Source organism: Oenanthe melanoleuca, chromosome 8 (assembly GCF_029582105.1).
Source record: "Oenanthe melanoleuca isolate GR-GAL-2019-014 chromosome 8, OMel1.0, whole genome shotgun sequence".
Taxonomy (NCBI): Eukaryota; Metazoa; Chordata; class Aves; order Passeriformes; family Muscicapidae; genus Oenanthe; species Oenanthe melanoleuca.
The window spans coordinates 8,951,989-8,963,676 of NC_079342.1; the positions used below are offsets into that span (position 1 = coordinate 8,951,989).

At 39.3% G+C, this 11,688-nt stretch overlaps 1 protein-coding gene across 1 annotated transcript in view; it reads left to right on the forward strand.

Moving 5' to 3' along the window:
- The window catches only part of SASS6 (SAS-6 centriolar assembly protein), an 11,883-nt gene extending 728 nt beyond the window's left edge, over positions 1 to 11,155 (forward strand). Inside the window, exons 2-17 of the mRNA XM_056497769.1 lie at positions 375 to 435; positions 1,506 to 1,585; positions 2,849 to 2,953; positions 3,258 to 3,429; positions 4,358 to 4,435; positions 5,402 to 5,521; positions 5,610 to 5,801; positions 6,012 to 6,206; positions 6,537 to 6,626; positions 6,718 to 6,897; positions 7,515 to 7,596; positions 7,971 to 8,080; positions 8,850 to 8,972; positions 9,282 to 9,349; positions 9,806 to 9,897; positions 9,991 to 11,155. Of these exons, the coding sequence (XP_056353744.1) occupies positions 375 to 435; positions 1,506 to 1,585; positions 2,849 to 2,953; positions 3,258 to 3,429; positions 4,358 to 4,435; positions 5,402 to 5,521; positions 5,610 to 5,801; positions 6,012 to 6,206; positions 6,537 to 6,626; positions 6,718 to 6,897; positions 7,515 to 7,596; positions 7,971 to 8,080; positions 8,850 to 8,972; positions 9,282 to 9,349; positions 9,806 to 9,897; positions 9,991 to 10,079 (1,837 nt within the window). The 3' untranslated portion in view covers positions 10,080 to 11,155. The remainder of the gene's footprint in view (positions 1 to 374; positions 436 to 1,505; positions 1,586 to 2,848; positions 2,954 to 3,257; positions 3,430 to 4,357; positions 4,436 to 5,401; positions 5,522 to 5,609; positions 5,802 to 6,011; positions 6,207 to 6,536; positions 6,627 to 6,717; positions 6,898 to 7,514; positions 7,597 to 7,970; positions 8,081 to 8,849; positions 8,973 to 9,281; positions 9,350 to 9,805; positions 9,898 to 9,990) is intronic.
- The last annotated feature ends 533 nt before the right edge of the window (positions 11,156 to 11,688 follow it).

Sequence of the window (11,688 nt, forward strand, 5' to 3'; positions counted from 1 at the left end):
AGTACTCGATAAGAAATCATTGAACACAAGGTAGCACTGTGTAAATGATTATCAGAAATTCGAGCAATTGTTAATATATTTCAACAGGCTTTTACAAAAGTTCTAGTTTCTCAACAATTTCAGAATTTCTGCCTTGCAATTTAAAGTCTGGTGGATAACAAGCAGCAAAAAAACCACCTCTGACTGAGGAGCTGCAGTGACTGAAACTCTTATATCTTAGGTGTAATCATCAGTGGGAGCTTTCTTAATATTTCTGCCTAAGTTTTTTGGGTTTTTTTTGAGGTGTCATTGATTCCTGTAATTCAGCTATGAACACATGTTACTTGGAGAATGTTTTCTTGAGTCATTACTGAGTTTTATCTTTTTGTACACAGGAGGTTAAATGTTCGAGTGAATATTGAACTACTGTCAGTTTCTAATCCTGTTCATAAAAAGGTTTGTAAATTAATCATATTTCTGTCATTCATTAGGTATTATCTGAATTTCATTTTATGAAAGGATAAGTAGAAAAAGGAAAAGTAAAGTGGGATTTTAATGTTTGCCGTTTGACCTTACTTTTTTTTAATATCATTTTTTGAGTAACTTTGGTTGGTTGGTTTTGTGTTTTTTCCACCACTAACCCCCTCCTCAGCCTTTTTAGCCCTCTATTTTAGTTTGGCTGTTGATGAGTCTTGGCAGGCTTGCATATAAAAAGTATTTGGAGGTGCTCAGGCAAACATGAGTTAGAGCTTAAGAGTACCTTTAGTTCAAGGTAGTTCAAGGTTCTAAAAAGTAAAAAAAAAAAGCTTTCTCAGGGAAAATCATAATGACACCCCTTCTGGAGACTTTGTAATCCCTTCTATTGTATGTCTAATTTGTCCCCTAATTTCATCCCCCCCTGCATGATGCTAAGATTGGCCATGGGTTGGTTTTGGTGTTGCTGAGTTACAATTTGTTTGAATAGGGATATAGGGATATTCTGCTGCTAGTGACAGTGATGATGGTACTTCCCCCTGAGCAGAAGCAGCTCAGAAGTGTGAGCTGCTGAGCTGCAGCCTGTGTCAGGAGGAGCCTGGAAATGCAGTTGAGTCCATCAAGGAGTGAAAGCTCTGAAAGACTTTTAGTTATGGGAGTGATGTACTAGTGAACCATGACAGTGCTACACTCCATTTCATATTTCTATTTCATATTACACTCATATTTCAGGGGGGAAAAAGGAGCAAATAGCTTTTTTTTTTTCTGAAAAATGATGCATACACTGAATTTTTAAATCTTTGCTGCTCAAAGTTTAAGATTTTAACTTGGTTTGTTTTTGTGAAAGAGTTTTCCTTGTTTTCCCACTATAATATTCGAAGTTGTGTTAAATGGTAATGTTTTACACATTCTGAATCAGTTGCAACAATTCTATTGTATTTTTGACTAAACAATAAAGCATTCAATACTGTTTGCTATTCTGGTTTAAAATATTTAAAGACTTCTGGGTAGTTTATGGTATTTTAATTTTATTTAAATGTACATCTTTTCAGGACTTAGCTGTTCGATTGACTGATGATACTGATCCTTTTTTCCTTTATAACCTTGTCATATCAGAGGAAGATTTTCAAAGGTAAGTGAAATGACATTTTCTCTGTGAAACATTTCTAAATGGTAAAAAAGAACAAGAGAATATTTTTAGCTTGGAGTTGTCTGTGTTAGAGTTCAGGTTTTGGCAGTTTAAGTTGTGGTTTTTGTCAGTGTTTTGCCAGTATTGTTCTCTGAGCAGTTGGTAAAGCAGCCAGGTTCAGGACATGACCAGCTCAGGTTACACAGAGGAGTGTTGGGATCCTGGTGTTAAGTTCCCTGTAGGGACACAGTGCCATGGTACCACAGCTCATATTGCTGCTGGTATCTTCTGTCTATCCTAACTGCTTCTTACACACTACTGTGTGCGTGTGAAATAATTACAAGAAGAAAGCCTGTTTGCATGGACATGGTTTTACAGACCTCAGCCTCTATCTTAGGGGTTTCTTGCATAATTTTACTGTTGGGACTCATTTACTTGCTCAGAATTTGAGCAAATTATCAAATTTGGATTCCAGACATGAACAGATGAACAGTTCAGTTTTCTGCTTTCTTTGGGTATTTATTTATTTATTTTATTTTTTTGCTTAGTTTTGTTGTGGTCTTGGTGTGTTTTTTTATTTGTTTGTTTGGGGTTTTGGAGCGGGGGGGAGTGGCTTTGGTGTTGTTTTTAAAAAGGGAGGTGTGATCAGTGTGTTGCTCAAAAGGCAAAAGCAAAGCAGCGTTTGCAAGAGAGATGTACAGAAGTGTTTAGTTGCACTGAGGCGCAGCTTTGTGTGTGCACTGCAGAGTGTTTCTGTCTGAGTTTGCTGTGTCTGTGAAGAAGGGGGACAGGAATGGGTGAGTAGGGGACAGAGGTAGTGGCTGAGGCTCTCCACCTTGTCCTGTGCTTGTTCCCTGTGCCTGTCCCATCACTGCTCTACGCTGTGCTCTGAGGGTGATGCCTACTCTAAGGAACACATTTGTTACACCACAGCAACTTCTAGTTTTTAATCAGTGCAACTCATTTGCAAGAACTCTTGTGATCCTAAAAGTATGGTGTAGGGATTATTATCCAAGATGTGCTCTAGGATGACCCTGCTCAAGCAGGAAGGTTGGACCAGCTGACCCACTGTGGTCCCTTCTAGCCTGACCATTTCTGTGATTTTGTGACGTGTGGACGCACTTCTGATTGAAAATAACATGCTAGTAAACTGTTTAATGACATGATCAGAACTGGTTCTTTCTACTAGTGTGAACAAAATACTTTATAGGAAATAAATTGCAGTTCTCTATATCATTAACATTTTTTTCCTGTGTGTTTATATAGTTTGAAATCCCAGCAAGGTCTCTTGGTAGACTTCTCTGCTTTCCCGCAAAAATTTATAGATCTACTTCAGCAATGCATTCAGGAGCAGAACAAAGATATCCCAAGGTAGGTCACAAGCATGTGCCACATTACTCTGTGTGTACCTGTTGAGTTTTAAAATGCTTGTCAGTCACTCAGACTGAGAAGAGTCAGTAGAAGAGGATAATCTGACCTGCCCCAACCTGAGTATGCTGGTGGATGTAACTGGCAAAACCTGAGTCTTGGGAGGACAATTCTTTTTTAAGTAAAAACTCTACAGCCTTTTACTGCACATATAAAAATATATTTTATTGGGAATTAGCTTAGGATCTACAGGTAGTTTCAGGAAAAAAAATACACTAAACATTTGATTCTCTTGGTTTTTCCGTAGGTTTTTGCTGCAGTTAGTTTCATCAGCACCTGCTCTAGATCACACACCTGTCTCTTTAAATGTAGTGGAGACCAACCCTTTCAAACACCTTACCCATCTCTCTCTAAAATTCCTGCCAGGAACTGATGCAGAAATAAAGAAGTTTTTAGCCAACTGTTTGAAATGTCTTAAGGTAAAATAAAAGTTCATAATTGCATAAGTATCATAATTGCAACTAAGCCTCAATGCTGTATGTTGTTCTTAAGCAGCTTTTTTTTTCATTCTGAATAATTCAGAAGTATGTACGAAGTTGTGTCCTCTGGTTTATTTTTCCTTTTAGCCCAAGTATGTAATTCCATGCAGCTACTTGGGTGCACGCTGTAAAATCTGAATTGTTACTGTCACCCTGTCAGTGAAGATGCTTTCTGTATGTTCAGGCAGGCAGTGCCATTGGAGTGGCAGGAAGGGAGGTGTTTTACACACAGAGCATGTGCTGTGCAGCTGCTGAGTGCTCTGGCTGCTGCCCTGCCCTGCTCACAGCCTGTGCTGGTGGCCAGAGCAGCTGCAGGACTTACTGCAACCTCTCAGTCTCTGTTCTGCACTTGGCTGTAGGAAAGCACAGGCTGCTGGTAATTGTGAGCCTTGGTGGGCTTCAAAGTACTAGCAGCTATAAATAGCCAATTAAAATTTGAATGTTGCTGCAGTTTGGTAGCATGCTAGGTTTGATTTCATGAGAAATTAAAGGTTTCACAGTTTGACTGTTGTCAAACCTGGAATTTGTCTCTCCTATTGTGCTGTAATGTTTCTAGGCACCTAATAATTCTCAGATCTCTTGTTTAGGTAACTCCTTTGTAAACAAGTCTTGTAAATAAGATACTATTTCCTTGTAGAAATTTGGTAAGAATTTAATTTGGGTTTTTTATATTGTGGGCTAATGCCTTTTCTTTTGAATTTACTGTGAGTTATATCTTGTTTAGTATGACACTTATTTAACAGGGTGATCTTTTCACAAGTACAGTGAATATATGGGTGCTTAGGCAGGCTGTGCTGATTAAATGGGAGCTATATGCTACTTGTATTTTGGGAGCTAAGGATTTGACTTGATGTCTGTTTGTACATAGGAGGATAAAATGATGCTGGAAGAAAAGCTTAAAAAGACTGAAGAGGATCTTACCAGGCAGCTGAGCTACACTCAACAGGTAACATAAATTTTAAACTTTTGCATGTTGCACCTTTTCTGATTTATGGAAAATGTCCCTTTTTTGTAAGCTGGCTGGTTAGCCAGTGCCTAGCCAAGATAATTGACTTGAGACTGAGTGAAGAGAATATAGTCTGTGGCTTTTCTGGAGAGTGAGTAAAGCCTGCAGCTGAAGAATTACATTGAGTTCTTGCAGTACTCAAGCAGAACTTTACTTGATTTTGTGCGGAGGTCTGTGTATGCACACACAAATTGAATACTAAATATATGGTCATGTGAAGGTAAATAATAAATATACTTCATATATTCCATGAATCCTTGGAAATCCTTTTATTTGGAAAAATTGTGAAACTGTGGTAAATAAATTGGAAGTCTTGGACTTTAATGATTCCTTTTTGGTTTTTAGAGTCAGCGTAGTAATCACTTCACTTCTGTATTTCAAGAGAATGATTGGGTCAGATTCAGCAATTATCAAGATCACTTTTTTGAACCTTAATGGAGCAAAACAATTCCACTAAAATGATTACAAATTAATTTTGGAATGGATTATTTGTTTGCCTCATGTGTGCAGCTTCAGTTTGAGTTACTGGAATGCGTTTGCTGAATTGGCCTGCAGTATTACAAATTGAAAAGAAGAAAAGATGCTGCTGAAGAACTTAATTTTTTTTCCCCTAATAGAGTGTTCTGTGTTACAAGGGTAGGGACTATCAGCATACTGTTTTTTCACTCTTAAATAGTGGTTGGAAAAAAAATGCCGTTGGAAATTAAGATTATTTTAGCCACAGCATTTGAACAGTGCTCTTCAACTTCTCAATGTCTTACATTTTGTGGTTACAAAATTAACATATTTCAGCATCTGGTGCTGAAATTTAGACTTCTTTAATAATTCCACGTCCTTTTACTAAGTAGCAATAAAGAATCAGTCAGTATTGGCTGAAATGCTTACATTTTTAAATTCTATGTGCAGAGCTTGTCAGAGAAGAGCCGGGAACTTGACAAACTGAAAAATGAATGGACGTCCTACACTACAGCTCTGAGCAACAAACACTCACAGGAACTGACAAGTGAAAAGGAAAGAGCTCTCCAGGTACAGTGGTTGGAAGGGATGAACAGAATTCTTGCATGGGAATAGTCAGATTCATCAAATAACTGTTTCATTTCTTTGCTTCTCACAGGCACAAACTCAGTACCAACAACAGCATGAACAACAGAAAAAGGAATTGGAAAATTTGCATCAGAAAAGTATTCAGCAGTTGCAGAACAGGCTCTCAGAACTCGAGATCATCAATAAAGACCTAACAGAGAGGAGATACAAAGGAGACTCCACAGTCAGGGAACTTAAAGCAAAGCTTTCTGGATTAGAAGATGTAAGGCTTCCCAGTACCCAAAATCAAGCTTACTGCTATTAGAGCATTAACAGTGCCTGCCTGGGCACATCATGGGAAATACAGGAAATTAAATTAAGTTAATTTTTTTCCTCTTCATTCCATCTTATGCTTACTATTTAAAGATGTCTGTTGAAATTACTATTAGGGGTTTTCTTGAAGAATAAAATTCAATTCTATCCCAACATTTAGGAATGTCAAAGAGCAAAGCAGGAGGTGCTGTCCCTGCGCCGAGAGAACACAACTCTGGATGCTGAATGTCATGAAAAAGAGAAACTCATTAATCAGCTGCAGACACGAGTTGCTGTCTTGGAACAAGAGATCAAAGACAAAGATCAGCTCGTCACCAGAACAAAAGAAGTCTTGGATGCAACGCAGGAGCAAAAGGTTTCTTTATTAATTCTTTTTCATCTTCCTAATTGAGGTTTCCATAGAGTAGCTGCTGACCAGTTTTTTTATGAATACACCCAGTCGGCTTTCAAGTGTAGTTAAGATTCTGAATTATGGCATCAGAAGTATACTGGGTTCAGATTTAATGTTATGGCACTGGAGTAATAGTTCATGGTATTTTTGGTAAGAAAAAAAGCATGAATCCAGACCCTAAAAAATTTGACTGAAAAGCACTGACTGGTTTCTTGTAAGGATAGTTCTCAAAGAATAATGAAAATTCTACTTGAAATCATAAGCAGCCTTATAATTTGTAACATTCTGTTCAAGGTGATACTGGAAGAAAGTACAGAGGAAAAACAGAAGCATATTGAAAAACTAGAGACAACAATTAAATCACTGTCAACTGAACTCCTTAAGGTTTGTTTGAACATGGCACTTCCCTTGTGCAATATCTCCATTATTCTTAGGTGTTTGTTTTTGTAATATATGGTTTGGGTTTTTTTAATAGGCTAATGAAATTATCAAGAAGTTACAAGGAGATTTGAAAACTCTAATGAGTAAATTAAAATTGAAAAATACAGTAACAATTCAGCAAGAAAAACTATTGGCAGAAAAAGAAGAAAAACTTCAGAAAGAGCAGAGGGAATCACAGGAGATGGGACAATCCCTTCGAATTAAAGAGCAGGAGGTACTCATGGGTTATTGATGATAACCTTGTGTGCTGGAAATGCTGTTGGGTTTTGTGGGGTTTAACGTAGTTACAGCAGTTCTTAAATCTTTAAATCTTTCAATGCAATAGAATGTACTCTTCTGCTTATTTAACATGTTTATTTAAATGTGACATCACCTTTCAGATTTTTTAATGTTAACTTGATGTGTAAAAGCCACCCATTTATATGGAAGGCAACTGAAATTGTTTTAAGACAACAAAGCAATGTAATGGATGAATCAGCACCCTTTAGAAGGCACATTCGTGTGTAAATTGGTGAAGAGAACAAGAGCAGGGACAGAGTGAACCTTTTTCTTCCATTAAGGACATTCCCCTGTTTAGAGTCTTTGCACTATTTAATCATAGAAAAACAAAGGTCAGAAAGGATTGTGGCTGCCACCTTGTCGAAATCATAGCTGAAAGTAGGGCTTCCTTAAAAAGAATTACCGTGTTGCTTTTGTGACAAACTGAGTTCAAACTTCTTTAATTTTAGAATAACTTCATAAATGCTTTTTTTTGTTGTTGTTTATAGTTTGTAGTATAACAATGGTAGTATAATACTCCTGATAGTGTTACAATTATTATGGGAATTGCAGGTCTGCAAGCTACAAGAGCAGCTTGAAAGTACAATACAAAAACTTGAAGAAAGCAAGCAGTTACTGAAAACCAATGAAAATGGTAGGTTTATACAGTCTGATTTCTCCCTCTGTAAAAATGACCCAGTGATCTCACTGCTACTGAAATTGATTGAAGCAGCTTTGGGGATTTTTGTGAAGAGCTGCCATTATTGTCATTTATGGAAAATGAGCCTTGGGCTGTTGTGGGCACAAAACAGCCAAGGGCTGTGCACATAGGGAATCCTTCCCTTGGGGCTGTGGGGTGGGTGCTCAGAGGCCTGGAGGGGGGAGGAAGCTTCAGCAAATGGCTTTGCATGGTACTAGGGAGGGAAAGCACCCAGTGAGCTGTCACTTTTTGTGAGGAAGGGCTACTGGCCATTTCAAACAGCTCATAAAGAGAGCAAATGGACTTGAGCTTTTTCTTCTTCTCTGCAGTTATCACGTGGCTGAACAGACAGCTGAGTGAAGTTCAGATGGCAAAGAAGCTGGACAGTCCTGCCAGTGTCCATGCTGCTGGGAGGGCTACTGTTTCACCTCTCAGCATGGTAAGGTAGAGCTGTAAATAACAGCCTGCTGAGGTGGGCATCAGCTGCTAAAATGCAGGGCCTTGAACGAGGAAAAAAAGAAGTGCTTTCATCTTCTTCTGGCCTTACAGTTTTGGGTGGGTGTGGTTTGGCATTATTTGTTTGTTTTTCAACGATATAAAACCCTGTTGGGTGCTTCTTGATGTCCTGGGCCTTGTAGGTGAGACTCTTATAAGCTCTTACAAAGCAGTACAGAATTAGCATGGAAAAGATGAAGTGCAGAGTGAAGGCAGAAAAGGAAAGCATTTTTGTGTTGAGAGGTTAACTTACTAATTCTCTTTATAAAGGTTAAAACCCAAAGTGTACTATTTCAGTACTTAACTAGTGATTTTTAGAAACAGGAAAGTCAGGGGCTAAGGAACACTGCCTGCAGTCATTGTTCAATACTGTCACTTGCTGCTTCTCACCCTGTGCTGTCACAGTAACAACAGGAATTGATGAGCTGCTTGTTCACAGTGGAAGGGCTGTTCACCCTTTGTAGCTGGATACATGAATTGCTAATCAGTGACAGGGTGTGTAGCTTATTACTAGCTAAGAACGCTCACCTCATCTTTTTTAAAATTATGTTTTGCTTAAGTGTGCAGATCTTGGAAAAGTGATGCTTTCTTGCAGGAAGCTCACATAAGTGTTGGCTTTGTAATGGCAGTTAGTTGTTAATTTTGGAATTTTTAATCTCTACAGTTACTTATAAAATTCGTGTTTCTCATTTATGGATGTGTTTCTTTTACAGCCTGACCGACCATCCTTTCACAGCTCAGGAATCAGCCATCCCATTTCTCCTCTCTATGCCTTCCAGAATTTTTTGGAACCCACACAGAGCAAAACTGGAAATTCCCAATGTCCAGTATCAAAGGCAGGCTCTTTGACTTTTTTGTTTGGTTCAGAATGTGACAGTATAAAATATCAAAGCAGTATGTTTTGACTATTTCTCAAAGTGCTTAAATATTTACTGTATTTATTCTTAGGCTCCCTGCCTTGAGCATTATGACTGTTATTAGTAGCTAATGCTTGTCCTTAGGCTGTTTCTCAAAGGCTTTGCTGCACAGCAGGGCCAGTGAGGTGTAGAAACAGGAATTCCTGGGAATTTGGTTCTGTGAATGCCCTCAGGGGCGGGGCCTCAGATCTGGAGTAACTCTTAACCTGCAGCTCTTTGTCTCTGCAGGTTCAGTTGAACTCACAGCTTTCAAAACTGAGTCGATGTTCGGATACTCACCCAGCAAACAAGGAGAAGTGAGTGTCAGCTACTGCAATTTACTATTTTTATTTCATTTATTTCAAAGCCCTTTCTCATCTTGGTGTGTTTGGAACTGACTAATGGTTCTAGTTAGCCTGGTTCTGTGATCTGCCTTGCTTCATTACCGTGCTAATCAATTTTGTGTTAGTTTGCTGGAACCAAAGGAAGAGCTGTGCTTGCAGGAGTGTTTCTTTTCAAAAAAGAAACAACAGTGCAGTATTGCTCCTGCTGCCAGATTCAAGCCATCAGGTGCTGGGCCACTGAAAAGATTAGTTCTAGGCTGTTCTTAACCTACTCAGTGATGGCTTAACTTTATATGGTAAAGGTCATGAAATGCAGTAGTTGCACTTCTAGTGAAGGTTTTTCTGACGAAGTCTGTAGCTGCCCTTGTTATAATGCACTGATGACAAGCTGCATTTGCTTTAAATTTTAATTGGCCTTTCTATTTCTAGTGGTGATCCACTGGGGCTGGAATCAAAGTATTTGAAGAAAAAAGATGACAGCATTCCTTTGCGAGGGCTTAGTCAAAACACGCTTAGCTCGGGTAAGTAAAACAGAAACAGAACAAGGCCTTATTTGAATGTCCCTGAAGGGCAGTGACATCCATGCTCCAATGCTGTGTCCTGTGCTGTTTCAGAGTACCTGAGACCCTACTTGCCAGCCAAAGCCCAGCCGTCAGCAAAAGGTGCTGCAACACCAGCCTCGGCCTATTTCCCGGGCTCATAGACAGGGCTCTTACAGTGAGAGTTCTCTTTTAACCACTGGGGGGATTTTTCAATGTCCTGCAATAGTGTGTTAGTAAAGTATCAGTGGGAACTGATGTAATGTTATGGGCCAGTTTTCTTTGAGGAAAGGATCTTGACTGATTTGGATGATGCTTCAGGGTGCCTGAGCCTAAGGAGAAGAAAATAAAGCCTTAAGGAAGGTTAGTGGGAACAACACTGCAGGGCTGTGCAGAATTTTCTTAGTATAGTGTTGACCCTGTAAATCATCCTAAAAACTGACCAAAGTGCTCTTTTTTATAATAGGTGAAATGTACATTCCCTGAGTGAAAACACTTACCTGAATTTCTATTTCTTGACTCCTTTCAGAGAAAGGATGAGGTGAAGGAAAAGCACAGAACTGTGCTGTGCTGTCCCTGTTAGTAATCGTCAAGCTTATACAAGGGCATGACTGCCACACTAACAGTTTAGTTTTAAAAACTTTATTTTGCAGCCAGCTTATTTAAATTGCATCTAGACTTACAACTAATCTCATATTAAAAATGCTAAATTATTTCACTGAAGGTACAAAATTAAAACTTAAAATTCTCCCTCTTGGGTCCCCTAATTTTTCTGTTAATTTTTCAGTATTACATTCCACAGGCTACCATGCACAGAACATTAAAAGGTGAAGTAGCTGAATAGTTGACAAGTATCAACACCTAAAAGTTACTTCATTTTCATAAATCATACTTTACAACTGTAAGACTATACAGAAATTTCAGATAGTCTTACTTTTATGTAGCTTGTTCTACTATAAGGGTTCAAATGCTAGGATCATGTAACAACCCCTTCTGTGCCCTCTTTACTTGGTGTCCCCTACAGAATGAGCATACATGGACTTCTGCCAGGTCAAGTACCCTTACAATGACTATTCATTCCTTTTACCTTTGTTACTTAAGTGCACCCAGAGGATTGTACATTTCAGTAGTTTGTTTTGCTGTGTGAAATGTGTACATTTGTTTATGTGAATGTATAGTGTCTGTTTTTTTCATATGTACATTTTAATGGTAATATTAAATGGTTTTTATCAAAAGCTCTGATTAGTGTTTCAGGAGTACTAAGCAACATCTCCACTGTGCTGAAATTCCCAGCTGAGGTAAGCACCAGAACAGCTCTGTTTTATTGACTGGTGCAGTTTCTAGTGTTGCTCATTGTTCCCCAGGCCCAGCCCTGCAGAGCTCCTCTCTCAGCTGTCCTCAGGTGTCAGTGCTGAGGCTGTGTCCATCTGGCAGTGCCAGGAGCTGCTGGCACAGCAGTGTGGCAGCATCTCCCAGCCCACTGAAGTGAACCAACCACAGGTGCCGCAGGCCTGGGCAGCCCCAGCCAGGCTGGCTGTGTGCAGTGTCTGCTTCCTTGGAGCCAGGATCCGTGGCTGTCCTGGATCACCAGGAAACGAGGAGCAGCTGCAGGCAGCCTGGGCTGCTGGACAGCAGGGACCCTTCCCCTGGGCTCAGGGTTGCTGCAGCTAACACATAAAGGGCCAGGCTCCATCACTACTCCACATGACTTTTTGCACCTGCTGAAGTATAACACACATGCACTATTGAACTTAAGGTTTGAAGAGACGGTCA